Genomic DNA, 21,521 nt, shown 5'->3' on the forward strand with positions numbered 1-21,521 from the left:
CTACATCAGGGATGTTTTGTTTGTTATGTTGGCCTTGGCTCTCCCTGACGTTATACCTCAGTCTGATCCCATCACCAGTATTAAATAAACCTTCTAAAATTACCATCTTGGCTCCTCCTTCTCTATCCACCTTTATGTTTGTCCCTTCAACCCCCTAGACTAGCCAGGGGACGTAACAATAAGGTTAGATAGTAGAGTTACCAACCGTCCAGTAAAAAGCTGAATCGTCTCATATTCAGAGAAAATATTACGCGCTTCGTATTGAGCTGAAAAAAGTTTGTCTCGGACTTCAGCTACAATGAAAAAGACACAAAGCTGGAGTTATTCTGTCTTTGCTTCACAGCTGCCTCTTCTTCTCTCATTCTCCCCCCTCCCTCTCCTGTTTCTACTTCAATCATGAAACTGATCAATGATGTAAAATGTATAGAAATCCATTATTGTACATAATTTCTTCAGAAGTAAGTACTGTGTATGATGCCAGTATTTTCCCACATTTTGTGTGTGAAGTTTTGTTCTTTCTCACCTGTCTTTCTGTTTCCTTTCACTTTGTAAAGGTTGCCATGTTAGAAAAAAATATTTTTTCCTGCCGTGCTGTTTATTGATGTGGTAAATAAATAGTTTATGAAAAATCACTAAATCTGTCATTTATTATTTTCTAATATTCAGTAATGATCATGTCTCACCTCATGTCTTCTCTGTCTTAATGTCAGGTTTCCACCATGTGTTGTAGATGTTCAGGAGGTTAACTCGACCAACAGTCTACTTTTGAGTACTGTTTAGAATACCAGGACAGGGAGGATGGTTTAAGTTTATTAGATTAGATTAGATTGATACATGTATATCAACAAGACTGTGCAAGGGTGTACACCTCACCCCTGGCATCGTTGCCCACCTCTCAATCTTAAATACACTTAGACATTGAGGGCTAGCAGGAGGGACTATGCGCTTACATGCTGCTCTCTGGCAGGTAGCTCCATGCCCTCCTGGGTTTTAAATGCACCTTAGAACACACATGCATCAACACTACAATGAGCGGGTGGAGGGAGGTTTGGAGTCTGCCTCTCCCCACCGCAGGGAAAAGGGTAACACCACCTGGGTCTGGGTGCAGTTCCCCCCTCCAGGGGCGGGGGCACCTAGACCCGGTTTGTAGAGTACGCTTAGGGAGTGTGATGGTGTGTACAGCGTCTCTTTATATTTGTCTCCACGTCGGTTGAGTGTGGAGTAAGTGCATATGAGAGCATGAGGGTGGGAATGGATGTTTGTATCTGTGTGTGCCTGTATGTTTGTGTCTATATTAGACTTGTAGTCAAGACCGCCTAATCCGAGACCAAGACAAGACCAAGACCAAGACCAAGTTGAGACGAGACCAAGACCGAGACCGAGTCGAGACGAGACGAGACCAAGACCAAGACAAAAAAAGTCTTTAAACTGCAGCCAGATGCTATTCTATATATATATACATATGCAGGACACCTTACACTAGTTTTTTAATTAAGCAGCAAGGCAGAACAAAGTCGGGCCTGTATCAGGACACAGGGACTAAACCCCAATTCAACCAGACCCAGAACTGATCCGGAATTAAAACAGGACTACAACAGTAACCAAGACAGAACCAGAATCAGAACTAGATGATAATAGCACTAAAAATCATCATAGACCTGCACTACACTTATTTTTTTAATTCTACCAAAGTACAATATTTAGATTGAGAAAAGTTTATATAATTATTTATCCTTGTTGTGCAAACAAGCCTGCATAACTTAATAAATATAGAATTTGAAAAGTAACAAATGGTATCTAAAAAGAAACACTAGGTACATGTTCTGATGAGTTTTGGCAAACAACCATTTGACTAACATGTGTGTCTCACCTGCTCTTGTTCATCTCTGTTCTGTCGTCATTCTCTCTCTCCCTCTTTGTGCTGACAATCAAGCCAAACACCAACATCATCAAATATACAGTTGAAACCAGATATTTACAAACTCTTCAGATAAAAACACTTTTATAATTGTAACATCAAATCAGACTAAATCTTTATTTTTTTAGATTGATAAATATAAAAACATATTTGTTAACTTTAAGAGTAAAGAGAGAAACTGTCTGTATTTCTTAATTGTAAATGGCACCAAATTGTATTCAAATTGAGCCACACTTATGGAGCTCCACGATTCTTTTCCTGGTGTTTTGTTGACATCTCTTGATGTTCCCATGTCACAGAAACAGGCTTTGTGTTTTTCCTTATATGCATCCACAGCTGTGCCACCAGTTTACTCACATGGACTCTACTAACCTATCAGAAGCTTCTTCAGCTCAGAATGGAATCGTCTGCAGTTTTCTTATTAATTAACAATAAACTTAGTGTACATGTCCTCCTAAATTTGATTAAAGTGATTAAAATAGACAGCTCCCTCTTTTTATTCTGACATTTAACTAATTCAAAAGATATTTCAACATTTATTTATCAAAAACAAAAGTTTACTCTAAATTGATGTTTAACAATAAAAAAAAACAGTTTTTATGTTTTCTCCATAAAGTGTAAATATCTGGCTGGTTTCAGCTGTGAATATACTGCTGTGTGTTGAAATTCCTCTTGTTTTGCATAGATATACTAAACAACATCCAAAGCATAATATATAAAATAACATCTACCTGAGTTTTTTCTTTGAAAGAAGCTCCATTGTTGTGTTCATCGGTACACAACTGAAACCGATTTAGAGGGTTTGTTTAGCCGTGGAGGGTAACAACTAAAAATATGAAATGTAAGCTAAGACTCTCTAAAAAAATCAGCATTGCTGTTCGGCTTTTTATTTATCCATTTGTTGATTCACTCGAAGAGCAAGTAACGCAACCAAGTGATCAGTTTGATATCAATCTTTTGTGATACACCGTCATATTTACATTATTATGATTTGCTTTGGTGCCTGGTCAAACTTAAGCTCTCCTCTGTCTGCAGCAAACTCGCAGGCAGCAGCTTCTCCCCCCTCGCTCACATGGGTGCTGTGCTCAGTCGCCCAGTGCCTGAGCTCGGATCATACCAAAATTAGGGGGAATTTACGACGATGCGCTCTGTGCTTCGTGTGTTGTTTTTGTTTTATACAGTTGTCAGTCAGGCATCTAACTAACAAATTACACTCCAAAAGACCCCATGCTTCTGAAAAAATGACCCGGGCTTAAGCCCAGTAAGCCACCCCCCCGCTCCGCTGATGGTTGACTCCAAATCTCCCGAACACTATGTCGATTTGAGAACGCAGGACCGAAACAGCGAGACCAAGACCAAGACAAAAGTCCGTCGAGACCAAGACAAGACCTCCCTGAAATCTTGCCAGCCACTTTAACCAGGTTGTTAAATCTGGTCTTATTATTCAGGGACATATTACCGTACCAAGCAATGATACAGAAGGTTAAAACAGATTCAATAAAACTTTTATAAAATAGAGTCATCATTGCAGATGAAACATTGAAACCTCTCAACCTCCTTAAAAAGTCTTTGTTGAACCTTTTTCACTGTAGCAGCAAGATGTGACTCAAAGCACAGAGCTTTATCAAGAACAACCCCCAAATACTTATAACTGTCCACCAGTTCAATGGCTGCGCCATTTACCACTGTTAGCGCAGGATGAGGGGATGTCTCCCTGAAGTCAATAACCATGTCCTTGGTTTTCAAGGTGTTGATCTTTAAGAAGGACTGATCACACCGTGAAACAAACTCCTCCACAACAGGCCCATGGGAATCCTCTTCACCATGAAGGAGGCTTACAATGACTGTGTCATCTGCGTATTTAATGAAATACCTATTGGCCTGTGTGCTGCAACAGTCATTAGTGTATAAAATATACAAAAGAGGAGAGAGACAACAACCTTGTGGTGAGCCAGCAGAAGAGTTCAGCTGTTTGGAAAAACAGCCGTTTACTCTCACACACTGTGATCTATCAGTTAAAAAGTCTAAAATCCAACCAACGAGATTAAAATCAAGTTTAAACTGGTTAAGAAGTTTATCAGCTAAAAGATGTGGCTGGATAGTATTAAAAGCTGAAGAAAAATCAATAAATAAGAGCCGAGCATGAGCTTTGGCGCCATCAAGATGGCGATAAAGGAAGTTCAACAGAGTGACCACTGCATCATCAACACGTCTACAAGGCCTGTAGGCAAATTGTAGTGGATCTATCAGCTTCTCTACTTGCTGCAGGATCTCCTTCCTGACAAGTTTTTCGAAGGACTTCATCACTAAGGATGTTAGAGCGACAGGCCTAAAATCATTTAATGATGTAGCAATGAAGTTATTGCTGCCCATCTCCGCCTCTACCTTATCCTTGTATTTTATATTGGCTTTTTTAATTTCTAATCTGATCTCCTTCCTAATTTCTCTAACTTTCGAGATATTCCCTTCAATAAAAGCTTTTTTCCTTTCGTGAATCAGCCTCATAAGAGCTTTTGAAGACCATGGTTTGTTATTAGGGAAAAAATCCACAGCCTTTGAGGGGATAATCATGTCTCTGCAAAAGGAGACATAGCTGCAGACAACATCAGTGAGTTCATTAATGTCTCTACATGATTCTATAAACACCGACCAGTCTGTACAGTCAAAGTAGCCCTGCGGGGCTAAAGAGGCATCATCACTCCAAACCTTTATGCGGTGTTTCCTCACTTTCTCTCTTCTCAGTACAGTCTTGTAAACTGGCAGAAGATGCACCGTGTTGTGATCCGAGGATCCGAGGGCGGTGCCAGCCACAGATGTATACGTAGGCTCCCTGAACTGTCTGGCATTAGGATTGTGCCCACCTCTTGCTGTTATGGCAGTGAAGAAGAGCTCAAAGTGGTCCCGACTCAGTTTCAAGGTCAGAAGATACCTGCACGGGGCATCGGTCCTCTCAACAAGTTCATTATAGATGTTAAGTGCACTTATGCCATTAGCAACGAAACCATATATGGCAGTCTTCTTTTTGTTGTGTGAAGTGGCACCATTTTGTCATACTGCTGGACCTTCACCCCACGAAGCATCCTTCAAGCTGGTCTCAGCCCTGTGTTTAGTTGTTGGCTTCATTGGAGCTTTGTAACCTTTTCCAGGAGGATTACGGCTGCATCAAAAGCTGCATCTACAGTGCGCACAAACTCTACAGTTGCAGCTCAACCTTTAAAGTCCTCCAACTTCAAGCCTTGTTCACAGACTCCATTGCATCCACTACACTTCTGCTGAAGAGCTGTGCTGCCACGTGGACTTTCATTTTTTTGTTTTCTCCACTGTAAATGAGTCGTTTTAGCCTGTTACCTATTTGCAGATGACACTGGCCTTCTCTGATCCATCGATGAGGAAGTACACAATGGGAATTTTCCATCACTCATTGACAGCCACAACCGTGAGGACCAAGGCCCGGGTGGCGAGTGTGTTGTCAGCTTCACCAGTGACTGTATTTGCATCACAATGGAACTGGTCCCCTGCAAACTCAGTCATCCGGTGGATGTACGTTTCATCCATCATTAGAGCACACACTGTGTCCTTTCCCTATTCTGTTTGCCTCCACATGACTTCTCGGTGCTCTGAAAGATGCTGCTGTAAATCCAGGATCAGCTGAGACACTACACAGTGTGGATGGTGTGACTGTGTGGCAGCGCTTTATTAAAATTCTCATGCACATACTCGTATACCTTTGTACCTTTTTTGGGGAGCAAAGAAAAAGTAAGAAGGTATTGGAACCGGAGAATGAACATTTTGCAGTGCTGTAAATGCTTGCGTTTGATGCATTGCTTGGATTGTTTTGCCACGAGTACTCAGCATGCAATGTGCGAAAGTCACGTGCAATTACCTTTTTCTTTGCCCCCAAAAAAGGAATGTACAAAACGAAGGAGAACAATGCCGGTCCTTACAAAGACAGACTCGACGAAAATGCAAAGAAAAGATATGAGGAAAAAATCAAAGGAGTGAAAGGGTCAGACCCTTACGAGCACACAGACTGGACAAAAGACGTTAGCGTGCTGCCCAACTTTCACCACGCTCATATTTATAACTATACGGTTCTTGGAGTGAGTGCATACACATACACAAGCCCAGATACAGTTTACCGACAGATGGGTACAGGACTTTGAAAAGCACCGTGTAGAACGAAAGTTTACCTTACAAATCATCTTCATAAATACACATTCGTTAACCGTTTATTAATAGGACCTTTAAACTCAACGGTAATGAATTAGTAGTGGAAATAATTTTTGGTACTGATTACAGAAATGTAGTGTAACCGGTGTGATTCTGCGTTGTGTCTGATAAAAAAGGTAAAAGAAAGAAAGACCTCCAAGTAAATAATTTACCCACTCCAGCTCCTCTCCCACAGGGGAATTGTAGAAAAGGGCATTTATTTTTACATTAAACATAAAGTATGCATTTACACGTAACATATTTGACACAAGATAATAAAAAAAAACAACAACATGAAATCCAACATACCTGATAAAAAAGGTAAAAGAAAGAAAGACCAAGTAAATAATTTGCCCACTCCAGCTCCTATGACCAAATACAAACAGTGGGGAAGAGGGTTAGCTCAACCCACCACAACTTCCAAGCTAGCAAGGAGTATATATTCATGCTAGCATTTATGGTGCCTAAAACACATTTATGATACACACATACTACACACTTATAACATCTAACAAAAACAGGCTTAATAATGACAATAATTGAACTAAAATTGCAATCAGAAACATCAGGGTGGCTAAATATGAATTATGTGTGTTTTAAAGTGTTGGAAAGAAATGACACCCACCTCTCCCACAGGGGAATTGTAGAAAAGGGGAAAGGCAAAAGGGGTACACTGTATTTATAGTACTGCACCAAAGAAAAAGAAGAAAAGAATGAGGGGCTCTAATTGATAATGAACACAACTACAGGTCCTAAAAGTCAGGTATAAAAGGAGCAGTTTGGGAGTTTAGAACACATTTTGTGAAATTATAACAATGTGATTTATGACTGTTACAGTAGCAGTGACAATAATATTGTATGCTGTAATCCTACTGGGTTATTAATGATACAAAAATCTGTCATATATCCTGTGAATAAAAGTATATGTTTTTGTCTATGTATTTCGCATTTCGTATGCTGTTTTGCCTACAAAACACAGCAAACATTACACACTGCCACAATAAACAAAGGAGCATAGCACGGTTTCTGTTCAGCGCCATATAAGATGTATTAACTACTACAAAACACTGACCTTTGTGGAAATGCTTGGAGCAGACTAACATGTGAGCTGGAGTGTTTTCGAACGGTGTATTAGGTCTTCGGATAGTGGCAATCCCGGCCATCCGTCGCCTCTTCTTGACTTGGGAGACATGGCTTGGACAATTTCTCTTCCACGCCGGAATCCGATAAAAACCAATCGCTTTACCCGTCGGCTTCACGTGGCTGTCGCTCGCCCGGCTTGTGCAGTTAATAATACAACAGCTTCTTGCCATTTTTTATTTCTTTTTATCGCTGTGTAACTGATTTCAATTGAAAGCCTGCGTGCGCTAGTACCACTTGCCACGAGTTCCCAGAATCCTTTGTGGTTTTACCCCTGAATGACGTCACATTTTCAATCTCTATCCGGTTGTTCAGTGATGACGTGACGAATCCTGCTTCCGGGCCTAAAGTAGTCTGCGTTTAATATGGCGTTTGTGTTGTTAACATGTTTAATGTTTTGTATTTTCTTCTATTTGATCTCAAAAAGCTCCTAAAACAGTCAGTGATCACTGTTGACCTCCCTCGGCTTTTATTACCACTAATCATTTATTTAAGCACAGTTTTTAAAACCTTAGGATGTAACTACAGCCCAGCCCATGCAGCAGTATATGAATGACTAACCTCGTATTGTGGATGGATTATCTCAGTTGTTCTCCTGGCTGAAGTTTGGTCCTTTTACAGCATCCTGCCATGCGATTACATTTGTTCCTGACCACCGAGAACACTCACGTTAACTTTTATCGAGTGGAAAAAAAGTTAGCTTGTTTATATTATGCTAACATAGCTGTGTCGCTAGCGGTCACGTAGCACATCATTATATACCAGCTAGCCAAACTTCAGTAACCCTACAAACGTCACTGCTGTTTAGTTTTCTGTCTTCATTTATGTTGGAAGTGATAGCAGAGCTGTACGTTTGAATTTGTTTCCAAAACCCCGCAGTCAGGACATGCTATATTGTATTTAGATAGAAGCTAGCGAGCTAACTCCCTGCTAACTTCTAACTCCCTTAAATGTCATAAATTCCGATTTCATGGATGCCTGGATGTTAAACTCAGTTGTTACACCTGGTAGAGCAGAACGCTGATTATTTTATTAAAGATGAAAGACTTTAGACAGTTTTTCAACTCTCAGTAATGCCACAGTGATGGTTTGATATATGGACCTGCAGCGGAGTTTAGACCCAGACACGGCTAGTGATGTCAGACTGAACAACCGGATTGAGAGGCGGTTTATAATTTCGAGTCAGAGGTCAGTTGGACTCTTTTCATGTTTATTATTCAGTTCAACTGACAAACATCTGTAAAATATGACACAAAGGGACAAATGCCTAAAAATACCTGCTAATGTATTTATAACTGTAAAAAAAATCATTTAATAATACTGTAAAATTCAAGACCTTTTCACTCAATCGCTACGGTGTTATCTGCCACGTTTTCTCTGATTGGTCAGAACACCTGACATACACAAATTCCAACGAAACAGATGGAGGTTCTAGAACTTGGCCCCGCCCTGTTTATGTGTAGAATTCCCGCCCTGGTAGCGTCGCTCTGCGGGCGGAACCGTGTGACACAACTGGATTTGACTAACAGTGGCTATAACCAATCAGAGATCGATATTAAGACGAGCTCCGCCCGTGTTTGCAAACAGTGTTCCGCCCCCTCAATAGGAATGACCAACGGGGGCGTTGCTAGTGGGTGGAGCCTGTCTCAGGCTCGACCCAGTTTGAAAGTGAACCAACGGCTCCAGTCGCAGCTTCAACCCCAAACAACAACAAGAACCCGAGACCCGGAGAACCAGACTCGGTCCAGTCCGTTTCACCTGCAGCCGGCCCTCCTGACGAGTGAGTACCCCGATCGGCCTTCCACCGCGGGGCTGCGGTAAAATAGCAGTGTATTTGAGCCGGAGATGAGCTGGATGTGCCGGGCATCTTGTTTCTGATGTGGGCATCCAGAGAGAAAAGATCCGGAATAATAGCTGGAAAACGGGAATAAAATGTCCGCTTTGACGGTGGCAGCCTGGCGGTGGTGGGATGTGGTGTCCTTCCTGGTCCTTTGTGTGCTCCCTCTCGGAGGACTGATCCAGACATGTTGTTGTAAACACGAAACGCCCATTTTGGAGTATGAATGCCAGGAAATAGCCTGACCCCGTCTATATAACGCTGACCTCTCCGATGCATAGACGGAGCCCTTCGTTAAAAATGCGCAGTAGACGTAGAGACTGTGTGTTTCCATTGCAGCACCGCCCGTATCAGCATTACCGGCGGTGCTTTGGGATAAATGTGTCCGTGAATCACCGGAGAGCCCCGCGGTGCTCTCTGCAGCCTCTCTACGGGTTTACCGGGACTGCGAGCGACTGTTAGCCGCTGCTAGCAGAGGGGGATGGGGCGGCTAGCTCCGCAGAGGGCGGGAAGCAAATGGTGGTCCATTGTTCTGAGAAGCTAGCGTGGCTAGGCTAACCGCAGCGGCCGCAGATCAGCGCGAGTCCCGGATACTCCCCTCCATCCGCCCCAGCGAGGCTCTCACACCTCCAGCCCGGGGCGTACAGCGGGTACCGGGCTCCGTGGGGAGCTTCCAGCGCGGACATAAGGAGGAGAGGCTGCCGAAGGGCCTCCCTCTGCCCGGCAAAGAAAATGGAGCCCGTCTGCTGCCTTTGTTATTCACAACGAGGCCCAACGGGGAGCTGTTACCGGAGATTTACCGTTAAATACGGGCTCATACCGGCGGAATATAACCGGTTTATGGGTTAAAGTCACAGCGTGAAGAACAGCAGACTCACGGGTTAAAAGGTCATTGCACACAAACGTGTTTAAAGCTGAAATAAAGGTTAAATCCAGTCGCTCATCGTTATTGTGTCAGTGATGTTTGATCCTCTGTCAGGAACAAAACACCCGTTAATAACCCCGATCAGCTCCTCTGATCAGGTATTATCAATAACATGGACCCACAGTGGCTGACCATCAGGTTTCTCTGTGATGAGTTTAGTATTTGATGGTCAATAATCACCACCAGCACACTGAATGTAAAATAGACCCATGTTTCATTACTGATTAGACTATATCACAGCAGGGGTCAGAGGTCAATGCCACCCTAGTGTCTTAGTATTTACTGACAGGTCAGAGTTGAATTGTGAGTAAATATAAAGTCCTTTATTGTTATTGTACGTGTACAACATTATGGACCAAGTCTATAAATGCATATCTGGTGTCTGCAGCACTGCCTCGGCTCTCCGTCCCCCTCACTCTTCTTCTTCTGTGGTGGTTCTTCAGGCCGCCACGATGATGCGTAAAGACATCAACAAGCCGAAGGGGAAGACGTCGGCGTACGCCTTCTTCGTGCAGACGTGTCGAGAGGAGCACCGCAAGAAGAACCCCGAGCAGTCGGTCAACTTCGCCGAGTTCTCCAAGAAGTGCTCCGAGAGGTGGAAGGTGAGGGGGAGGGGCTGCAGGTACCTGGTCACATGACCACCTGACCCATCAGTGTGTGAGTAACAGCTCACCTACCCGTGTTCAGCTGTCCTATCAGGACACAGTAAGCTGCAGCTCCAGCTGTTTGACTGGTTATAGTGGGAGCAATAAAGAGTTGTCATGGTGTTCCTGTGCAGCAGCTCCAGTCACAGACTTACAGTGTAAACTCATTCAAACCTTTGGCAGGTTAACAGGCTGTGTGAGCAGAGTCGATGTTCTGTGTGCGCCTCGAGCCTCACAGCACAAACTGCAGAGGAACACGGGGTGAATAAAACCACAGCTCAGTGTTGATGTTCACTCTGAGGCAGCAGAAACAGCTGCTTACAGGCAGCACAGACTCAGAGGATCCTCCTGCTTCACACTGAGCTGTGCAGGACTCACCTGCACAGGTGGATCAGCCTCTGACCTGTTTGTTACGTGTCACATACACGGCCGACACACAGAGGTGAATGGGTGGAGTCGTCACGAGAGCTGCAGGCCACAGCAGAGCTGCTCGTGATGTCACACGTGTCGCTGTGACATCACGAGCAGCTCCAGCATCACTGCTGTGCTCTTCATCACCCAGCATCAGTGTTGGTCAAGTTACTGGAAAAAAGTAACTAATTACTGATTACTTCCCCAAAAAAGTGATCCTGTTACTTTACTGATTACTTATTTTCAAAAGTAATTAATTACTTAGTTACTTTTCAAAAACATGATTTACAACCTGAAGAGGTGATAAAATGATAGATCTTTCAGCCCAATTCTACTTTTTCTGCATAATCCATCATACAAAATGTAATCAAATGGAAAAGTCTCTTTTTAAAACTTGTTTTATTAGTTTTAATCTTTTAACTTTATGCATCAAGCAAAAATTTAATTATATGCAACATTCTCTGACTGGAAGAAATTAGTTTAACATTTAAACCTATTTTCTGCACATTCCAGCACATAAAATAAAATATTTTTGTGTTTACACTCAGTCTTTCAAATAGATGCAAGTAAAACACAGCAGAAAATAAATAAAGTCAAAGACTCAGCGGTCCTGTTGCTCTATTTTCACCTGTAAAGCAGGAGTGGGGCAGGCGGAGGGTTACCCTGGTGCAGGTGTGCCGCGGTCAGTGGAAGAATCCGTGAGTTTCTCTGTGAGTTTCCCATTACGTCGTAGCTACTCGGTGCTTGTTGGAAGTTTAGGGGTTTTTTCACTGTAAAAAGAAGTTTTCTTCCCACGCACAGCGGACACTAATGTTTTTGTCACTTTTTATGGAATCAAACTCAAAGTAAGGTCAGTACTTCCACGCTTTAAACGCTGCACGCTCATACTCTCTCTGCACTCGATATATGATCCATTGTTGATCTGCACACAGCTGTTGTCACGAACGGCGCACTTGCTTACGTCACTGTCATGAGACATTCTCGCAAAAAATCACGGTTTTAGTAACGCAGTAACGCAGCGTTCCTACGGGAAAGTAACAGTAATCTGATTACCGTTTTTGCAATAGTAATCCCTTACTTTACTCGTTACTTGAAAAAAGTAATCGGATTACCGCGTTACTGCCCATCTCTGCTCAGTACAAGAGCTCAGACCTCTCCACACGGTCACAGCATCATGAGTAGCCACTGTAACATGACAGGCAGGACAATTACAGGAAATGAAACAATGAAATGTGAATAAGCTCTAATCCTTCAGAACACTTGCACGGCGTGGTGAACGCACTGGTTCTTACGGAGCTCTCTTCTGCTCAGTCTGGGCACTCAGCACAGTCAGTCTGTCAGCAGAGCAGTGATGTGACCGGTTATGAATCAGCTGCTGTGTGTGTGTAAATGTGTTTAGTGGCAGCTGGTGGACTGTAACGTGCTGCTACTACCAGGAGGTGGCAGCAGTGCACACAGCAGCTGTTTGAGGAGCACGTAGAAGAACATGTTGATGTCTGAGAGCAGGGCTGTGTTCCAAAACTCCATCCGTCTGCTTTTCCTCATCGAGGTCACAAGTGGATTTGGAGTTAGGAGAGGGCAGAGGGTGAGTTATGGTCGCCTCCCCTGAACGTGACGTCAGAGGATGGACTACAAAATGCTGGTCCTACCCAGGGCGGGTTACGACAAAACCATTTTAACCATGGTTAAAATGGTTTTGTCGTAACCATCGAGCACGGGTTGTCATGGCCATATTAAGCTGTATGAATGTAATTCACTGTGAGTGGTTTTTTCTCCCACACCCTTTGAATGCATCATTAATCCCACCTCCACATGGAAAACCGCGCTGAGCGTGCGTGTTTACGTACTACCAGACAGGGAAAGACGACAGCGGCAGAGTCAGACTCACTGTTGGTTTCACAAAGAGGACGTCCAAGAAAATGCAGTAACCTGCAAAACTACAAAAGGTAACGTGACCACAGATTTATTCCACCAGCTGAAAGTCATCCTCTGTTTTAAACAACGTAACTGCTCCTTTAGCTGTGTGTTGTTTTTGCTGTTTGGTGGTTGCTATGAGCTTTAGCTGCTGTGGATGCCACACGTGCCGATATTTACATGAACTTCAATTCAAGGAGTCTTAAACTGCAGCTCGTCCCATCAGGACATATCGTGATATTTACATCGTGTTTCATGATGGAGCCAAAGATATCACAACATTACACTCTCCTCAGTGTGTTCTAATCTGTTGTTTTATGCAGCCTGTGAAATCTAAGGTTTTAATGTTAAAGAGGGAGACTTGGAGTCAAATCCACTGATGCTTGCAGCTTGTTTCCATGTTAACAAGCTGGTGGATTTACAGCAGAGGCTCAGAGTCAGTTTGAGAGAGCGTCACTTTCAGGAGGAGAAGATTTCCACCTGTGATTAAAGCGTCTGGTGCACAGTTTACTGCACAAACCCCAGCAGTGAAATACTGCAGTCTGCTGTGGCTGCTGCTGCTGGGACAACAGGTGTGTCAGGGTTAAAGCTCTGTCCTCACACCGAGTCACTTATTGCTCCTCTGTAATGATGGAAAGGAGTTCTCAGCAGTGACACAGAGCCACATGTCTCTGTGACCAATGAAGCAACGCGTCTGAAAACACAGCCTGTTAGTGTCCATCCCCACTTATCAGGGGCTGGGTCGCCCAGACCTCCATGTCCCCAGCCACCCCCTCCAGCTTGTCCGGGGGAACACTAAGAGTCCCCAGGTGGAGCCCTCAAGCACCCCACCATGGGTTGCTGAGAACGTACGTTGAGGCGAGCCGACTATATATAGCTGCTATCTCTGAACTTAACGCACTAATTAAGGTCCTTCCCCACCAGACAGGTGACCATGTCCTAATGCTGGTTTTGGTAACTGGGGATCGGTCTGCCAGGGTCTCCGCCCTTGGCTGCTGCATAGCCCGTAAAAGGGCACCCTCCCTGGGCCGGGCTCCAGGATGGGTCCCCAGTAACCCTGTCCTGTTCCCTAGTTCTTACACTCATAGGGGTTTTTGAATCACTCTTTGTCTGACCCTCACCCAGGACAAAATCTGCCACGGGAGACACTACCAGGGGACAAAAAAGCCCCGACAGCATAGCCCCGGGGATCCCTCAGACACCTCCACCACAATAAGGTAGCGATTCACAGAGGGGCTCGTTAGTGTGATGGATCAGTTAAAGTCATGAGTCACAGACACACAGTTACAGCCTCTCACCCAACAGATAACCATGAGCTCTCCTCTGACAAACCCTGAGCTCCACCTGAGCCTCCATCCTCAGGACCGTTTGCTCAGGGCCCAGAGGTTTGGGACAGAACAACATCTGGATGCATGTGTGAAACTTGTTGTGAGCATCAGTCAGCACGGTCAGTGTGAGCTGAGATCACATGTTCTTCTTCACTGGATGAAGGAGCTCAGAGGAGCTCAGGGCCTCACGGAGGGCTGAGGAGGTCTGCGAGCAGCTAACAGTACTGTGTGTGTGTGTGTGTGTGTGTGTGTGTGTGTGTACTGTCAGCTGTAAACTGTCAGGGACAGGAAACAGTTCAACCCTTAATGTAAGCATGAGCTCCACAGAACAATGATCACTTCCTGTGTGCTGGACTCGTACATCATGTGAGCACTTTAGTTGAACACATCTGGTCAGGTTTGAGGAACTCACGCTCTGCTGTTACTAAACTCTAAAGACTGTGTGCAGGTCACATGACTGGATTATTCCCATGTTTCATTCCAGTGTAGACAAAGCTCTGAAACAGGGACTGATAACAGCTGTAACATCTGCAGCACAGATCCACTGCAGCTCAGGTCAAACCCTGAGACAGATGTGTGCAGCTGTGGTTGAAGCAGACAGGTGCAGCTGCTCTTACCTGCTGATGGAAGCATCTGGATTCCAGCTGTGTTCAGCTGGTCCCAGCAGGAAAACTGGTCCTCTCCCTGAATCGATTCTGTATTATTCTGCATTGTTTTCTGTAAGTGTGACCCCGGGAGTTCAAAGGTCAGAGGTCACACACTGACTGTCTGCTCTCTGCCTCCAGGCTCTGTCTCCCAGTGATAAGAAGTGTTTCGAGGACATGGCCAAAGCTGACAAGGTGCGCTACAACCGTGAGATGAAAGACTACGTCCCCCCCAAAGGCTTCGGAAAGAGGGGCCGCAAGAGGAAAGACCCCAACGCCCCCAAAAGACCCCCGTAAGACCCCAAACACACTCTGAAGGTCCAGGTAGCACCTGACACACCTCATGTACTGATGTAAGACCCCAAACACACTGTGAGTGTGTGGTTTGAGAGTGCCAGCAGGGGGCAGCACAGGGCTGCTCATGTTTGAGTTCAAACACAGAGGCAGATCCTGGATCAGCTCTAGCCTGTCTGTCTGCAGGTCTGCGTTCTTCGTGTTCTGCAGCGAGTACCGTCCCAGTGTGAAGCAGCAGTATCCTGGGCTGTCTATAGGAGACTGTGCCAAGAAGCTGGGAGAGATGTGGAGCAAGCTGTCGCAGTCTGAGAAGCTGCCGTACGAGGAGAAGGCCCAGAAGCTACGAGAGAAATACGACCGGGTGAGGCTCAGTCACACAGACAGAGGGCATAAACCAGTCACAGTGTGTCCTGATACAGGCAGGTATGAAGGGTGTGACGAGCTCAGAGTACATCTGGTCCTCAGAAACATCAGCCTCTGTTCTCCTCTGTACTGCACGGTTCCTCTAATCTGTGCATAAACACATTTTCTGCACACGATACTTTAACATGCTTGAATAGTTTTAAATTACATTAGCTGCTTTTGTCAGCTGTTTGGAGACTGGAGGGTCACATGTCCAATCATGTTCGAGCCCTGATGTCAGCTCTGCAGGTGAGGCTGAGGAGCAGGAAATATGTACCCATGTTAAAGGGCCACATATAGTTTGAGCTGTGGGTGATCTTCAACACATAACTGACACGTTCCAGCAGGTTTTAGATAAACTGAGTGTTCGTCTGATTTCCTCTTTATTTCAGGCTTCTAGCATTTTCTGTGTGGTACGAACATTCAAAGGAGCGTTGTGTATTTTAATATTTCACCACCAGGTGGCAGTGAAACCGATTCATAGACTGAGGTGCTCCAGGTCCAGCCTTCAGTCTGATGCTGCTGCTGAGCAGACGGGTCCTTTATTCATACAGTTAGACTTCAAACAGACAAATAAATAAATACATGGAGACATGTGTAAAACATTCAACTTTACTGAGCGCGTGCACTGAGCTCTCTGTCAGGCTTTTATTTGTAATCCTTTACTGCAGCGCGTGCCTGAGCTCTCTGTCAGGGCTTTTATTCTGTAATCATTTACTGACCGTGCACTGAGCTCTCTGTCAGGCTTTTATTCTGTAATCATTTACTGAGCGCGTGCACTGAGCTCTCTGTCAGGCTTTTATTTTGTAATCCTTTACTGAGCGCGTGCACTGAGCTCTCTGTCAGGCTTTTATTTTGTAATCCTTTACTGAGCGCGTGCACTGAGCTCTCTGTCAGGCTTTTATTTTGTAATCATTTACTGAGCGCGTGCACTGAGCTCTCTGTCAGGCTTTTATTTTGTAATCATTTACTGAGCGCGTGCACTGAGCTCTCTGTCAGGCTTTTATTTTGTAATCCTTTATTGAGCGCGTGCACTGAGCTCTCTGTCAGGCTTTTATTTTGTAATCATTTACTGAGCGCGTGCACTGAGCTCTCTGTCAGGCTTTTATTTGTAATCCTTTAGTGAGTGTGTTGCCACAGAGGATAACCTGCTTCCTGTGTGTTTCAGGACATGGTGGCGTACCGCGGCGGCGGCACGTATGCCAGGAACCCCAGCTCCTCAGCTCAGGGAGGAGAGGAGGAGGACGAGGATGAGGGCGAGGATGAAGAGGAGGAGGAGGACGATGACGAGTAGAGATGAAGAGCTGCAGCTGGGAGAGAGAGTGTTAGAGAGAGAGTGAAACAGGTGTGTGTGTTTCAGAGTGCAGGTCAGGGGGGCGGAGCCTCACAGCAGGTGTGTCTACGTTTCAGAGACTTCCTGTTCCTCTGTTAGGGTGCGTTTCTAAACACCGTCCCCCTCTGATAGAAACAAGGTTCCACCTGACAGGAAGCACACTAACACTTCCTGCTGCAGCTGATGGCAGGGACAGAAGAAGAAGAGGTCAGAGGTTAACAGCTGCTTGTGTATAGATCACATGACTCCATTAGGTGAGTCTGACAGCATCACCTGGGTACAGACGTTTATTTAAACAGCCTCAGCCTGGCTCACAGGTCACATGACCACAGGAGTCATGTGACTGAGTGTCGGTGCTGGTGACACAGAGGGAGGCGGAGTGCTCTGAAACACACACACCCGACCACAGAGTGTGTGTGTGTCACTGTGTGTGTGAGAACAGGGTGTGTGTGTCTTTACAGTAACGTGTGTGTGTGAGGTCATCAGATGTTAAACTGTCCCACAGCAGAGGACAGTACAGTAACCCCCCTCCTCTCACTGTTACCATGGTTACCCCTGCACCCTCCACCCCTCCTGTGTGTTACCATGGAAACCCCCGCCCCCTTCAGCATCATGTTGTTTTTATGTTGTGGACGTTTTTGTTCTTCGTTCACTGTCAGAGTAGAAACTTCAACTTTTATAATAAAACAACCACCTGAGGGAAAAGCCCACCCGGAGTCTGTGCTTACTCGCCGCCGCCCACCCTGACTCACTCACACACACACTCACACACACCTGTGATCTGTGAACATGCTCTCTTCAGCAGGATAAACCCTCATCCTCACTGTTTGTGAGAGACTCACGCAGCGCCCTGACTGCTGGGAACAGAGCCTGTCCTGCAGATGTTACGTCATGACTCCAGAGGTTAGACCCATCACAGTGCTGCTACTAAATATTGTCAAGTCCCTTTTTCATTAGCACCTGCTCAGATCGACTTGCCTCAACTCGACTTGGGGTGACAGATTTTGCGTTACAATCGAGTACTACCTAATGTACGTGGCCGTCGTCATAGCAATGCAGCCGAGCGTGACGTAGTTAATATGGGACACAAACACCACAACAAAGGTGGACGTCGAGGCGATGATATAAAATCTTCAGAGCCAGCCCTGCTCTGATATCCTTAAGACATCCTGACACAGGCCTGAGGGGTCATTCTGGTTAAATGGCAGGCAATAAAATGGCAATAAATACCAAAAGCAAGGGCCTGAGGATGGACCCTTGAGGTACCCCACACGGGAGTGGGACAGATAAGTTTATCAACAGAGACAAACCTCTGTCAGACAGATGTGGCTTCAGTCACTGAGGCAGCTCCTCTAATGACAGAAATACTGATGTACTGTCAGAATCTGCTGTGGCATCTAAAAGGAGTCAGTGGTTAATAAAAACAAGTGCAAACTGTGCTGTGAGTACTTTAAACCTGACTGAAATACCTCAACAATACTGAGTCTAAAGAAGACAGGGTTCAGTGGTGTCAAAGGTCAACCTGCGGTTAACTCTTTACCTCAGCTGGTAAACACACTGATGATTTAAACTAGTGTTGGTCTCATCAACAGATCACATGACGTCTGTGTTTTAGCCTATACAGTTAAGGTTTCTGTCCTTATTTAGTTGAATAGTTACTGTTAAAGTTATGAGTCCCTCCTACAGGTAATACCTGCAGGAACTGCACCTTGTTTCTCACACCTACAGCTGACTGCCTTCAGTGTGGACGTCCTTTCTTTATACGGTGTTCATCACTGAGTCCGTGACTTTCCACGGGGTCCTTTTGTCCTGTATTTGTGTTTCGTTCTGAGAGAAATGATCAGCTGTAACATCCTCGGTACACCTCCATCACCAGCTGTTTGACCTGCAGCTGGAGCGAGCAGAGCCAACAAACTAACAGTGAGCCCATGTGAAGTGCACTCCACATGGAGCAGGTCATCTAAACAGAAGGTCGGTGGTTTGATTCCTGCCTGCATGTCAAACAGAGGGAATGTTAGAAAGCTCTTACGTGTCGTGTGTGAGGCATGTTGTAAACAGTGCTCTGATTGGTCGAGTAGGACAGTGCTGTACCAGTCCCTGCTGAGAGGCAGGTGTAGCACATATTAATGCCATATGACATCCATATGAAGCGTGTGCAGTAGCATCACTCTATGGGAGCATTTTACTTTGGAATAATCTGTTCAAAGGTCCCTGCAGCTCACTGACATGCATCACAACAAGCTGACCTCTGCATCCACCAGCGTGAGCAACAGGCCTGTCAGTATAATTCCTCTGTTATTGGTCGTGATGGTCTTTTAAAGCAGCGGTCCCCAACCCCCGGGCCTCGGACCGGTACCGGGCCGCGAGAGTTGAGGCTCAGGTGTGAAATGTCTGGTTTTCAGGGTTTTTAATCGGTTTTCAGCGTTATTTCATTATCGTTTTTATCATTAACTCGGTTTTCCTGGGTCTTTTCACGTGTGTTATGAATAAATCTTTTTTTTTCGGTACCGGTACTAGTTTTATTTTGTTGTATTTTTTTGTGTTGACACCTTAAAGGCCGGTCCGTGAAAATATTGTCGGGCATAAACCGGTCCGTGTCGCAAAAAAGGTTGGGGACCGCTGCTCTAGAGGATGAGACGTACAACAGTCAGTTAGACACTGATTGTTTGTAAGTGCGGTGCAGGTGTGATGTTGGCAGTCTCCCAGGATTGTTGTTCCCGCCTCTTTACTTTCTGTTTTTGTTCCTTTGTAAGGTAAAGACCCTACAAAGTAGGGCTGCTCAATTAATCGAATTTTAATCACGATTACGATCTGGGCTTTCAACGATCATTAAAATTGACTGAGACGATTATTAGCCCCTCCCTCGTGCTTTACTCTCGCGCTGCTCCGTGTGGCAAATCGAGCGCACCTCTCAGCATTTCGAACACACATCACAACAATTAAGAGGACCCGAGGGAAGCTCGGAAAGCTCAGCAGAAGTTATTTGGAGAGGAGAGTGACTGCTGTTGAAAAGAGAGGTAAAAACCTTCAGTGGTGTGGAAACATTATGGGTTCAGTCAGACGTGGATCAAGTGGACACAGTGTGTAAACTTTGCTACGATGTAGTAGCTGCAGCACAGAGCAACACTGCAAAGTTCACTAAACACAGATGTTTACTTTTTTCATTTATTTCTTATATTGCAAACATTTGCACTGTTATCAGCAGTGTTGGTCAAGTTACTTGAAAAAAGTAATCAGTAACTAATTACTGATTACTTCCCCCAAAAAGTAATCCCGTTACTTTACTGATTACTTATTTTCAAAAGTAATTAATTACTTAGTTACTTTTTAAAAACACGATTTACAACCTGAAGAGGTGATAAAACGATAGATCTCTCAGCCCAATTCTACTTTTTCTGCATAATCCATCATACAAAATGTAATCAAATGGAAAAGTCCCTTTTTAAAACTTGTTTTATTAGTTTTAATCTTTTAACTTTATGCATCAAGCAAAAATGTAATTATATGCAACCAAGGGCGTAGATTTGGTTTTGGCGTTGGGGGGGACGGATGATTCAACCACCGAACCCTGCCCTCTTTCTTTCTTTTTTTTCCTTTTCGTCTTTGCTTCTTGATAAAAAAGGAGAAATATACTTGCCTACATATGCTATTCTACATGCTTTAAACCATTTAAAATTACAATTCATAGTTTTACATGTGAATTATATAATGTTAAATTACTGTTAAACAAATGACTGACTAAGTATTTTAGGCTTTAGTTTACTTCAGCCATATTCCATATAAATCAGGTATCATACAAAAATAAAAATAGAGTCATGACAATAAAAGAATATGACTTTAAGGACTTAACAACATTACTTCAGTTATAGTACACCAACATCTCTGACACATCAGCACTAAGGGAACACTGAATGACCTGGTGGGTTTTGTCCATAAAACTACTCATCTAAGATTACCACAAAGTAACAGATCTCTTAGCAAAATTATGCAACAGTTTAGGCACTACTGCCCCGATCAACTGATGTTTTATTCTAAACATGAACTACTGTTACAGGGATAGCTCAGTAGGTAGAGTGGTGGTCCCATGATCGGAAGGTCGGGGGTTCGACTCCACTGAACAGCTACCCTGAGGTACCCCTGAGCAAGGTACCGTCCCTACACACTGCTCCCCGGGCGTTGCATTGGTGGCTGCCCACTGCTTCACTGAGTGAATGGGTTAAATGCAGAGGAACTATTTCCCTATGGGGACTAACACGCACACTTTACTTTACTTTACACTTATGCCCCACACTACAACCAATGTTCACTGTGTGAAGCAGCCAAACACATGCCTGCTCCTCTCGTTAACTGAGATAAACTGCTGGCATATTTGTTTTACATCTATACAGGGAGTGCAGAATTATTAGGCAAGTTGTATTTTTGAGGAATCATTTTATTATTGAACAACAACCATGTTCTCAATGAACCCAAAAAACTCATTAATATCAAAGCTGAATGTTTTTGGAAGTAGTTTTTAGTTTGT

The 21,521-nt window shown here is 44.4% G+C and overlaps 1 protein-coding gene across 2 annotated transcripts; it reads left to right on the forward strand.

The window, feature by feature from the left end:
• The first annotated feature begins 8,889 nt into the window (after positions 1-8,889).
• LOC113017442 (high mobility group protein B2-like) lies at positions 8,890-17,434 on the forward strand. Of its 2 annotated transcripts, none has more exons than XM_026160593.1 (5): positions 8,890-9,047; positions 10,473-10,631; positions 15,112-15,263; positions 15,451-15,625; positions 16,835-17,434. In XM_026160593.1, the coding sequence occupies exons 2-5, from the start codon at positions 10,482-10,484 to the stop codon at positions 16,958-16,960; spliced, it is 603 nt and encodes a 200-aa protein (XP_026016378.1). In that variant the 5' UTR covers positions 8,890-9,047; positions 10,473-10,481; the 3' UTR covers positions 16,961-17,434. The 2 variants fall into 2 exon arrangements, with proteins under 2 accessions (XP_026016378.1, XP_026016379.1); XM_026160594.1 differs by having other exon boundaries at positions 8,912-9,047; positions 10,418-10,631.
• Positions 17,435-21,521: the final 4,087 nt, after the last annotated feature.

Source organism: Astatotilapia calliptera, unplaced genomic scaffold (assembly GCF_900246225.1).
Source record: "Astatotilapia calliptera unplaced genomic scaffold, fAstCal1.2 U_scaffold_129, whole genome shotgun sequence".
In the NCBI taxonomy this organism is placed as follows: Eukaryota; Metazoa; Chordata; class Actinopteri; order Cichliformes; family Cichlidae; genus Astatotilapia; species Astatotilapia calliptera.

Coding starts and splice junctions, on each gene's coding strand:
- LOC113017442 (XM_026160593.1), top strand. CDS start 10,482: ATGATGCGTAAAGACATCAACAAGCCGAAGGGGAAGACGTCGGCGTAC. Junction 15,264..15,450: donor AACGCCCCCAAAAGACCCCC/GTAAGACCCCAA, acceptor GTCTGTCTGCAG/GTCTGCGTTCTTCGTGTTCT. Junction 15,626..16,834: donor TACGAGAGAAATACGACCGG/GTGAGGCTCAGT, acceptor TGTGTGTTTCAG/GACATGGTGGCGTACCGCGG.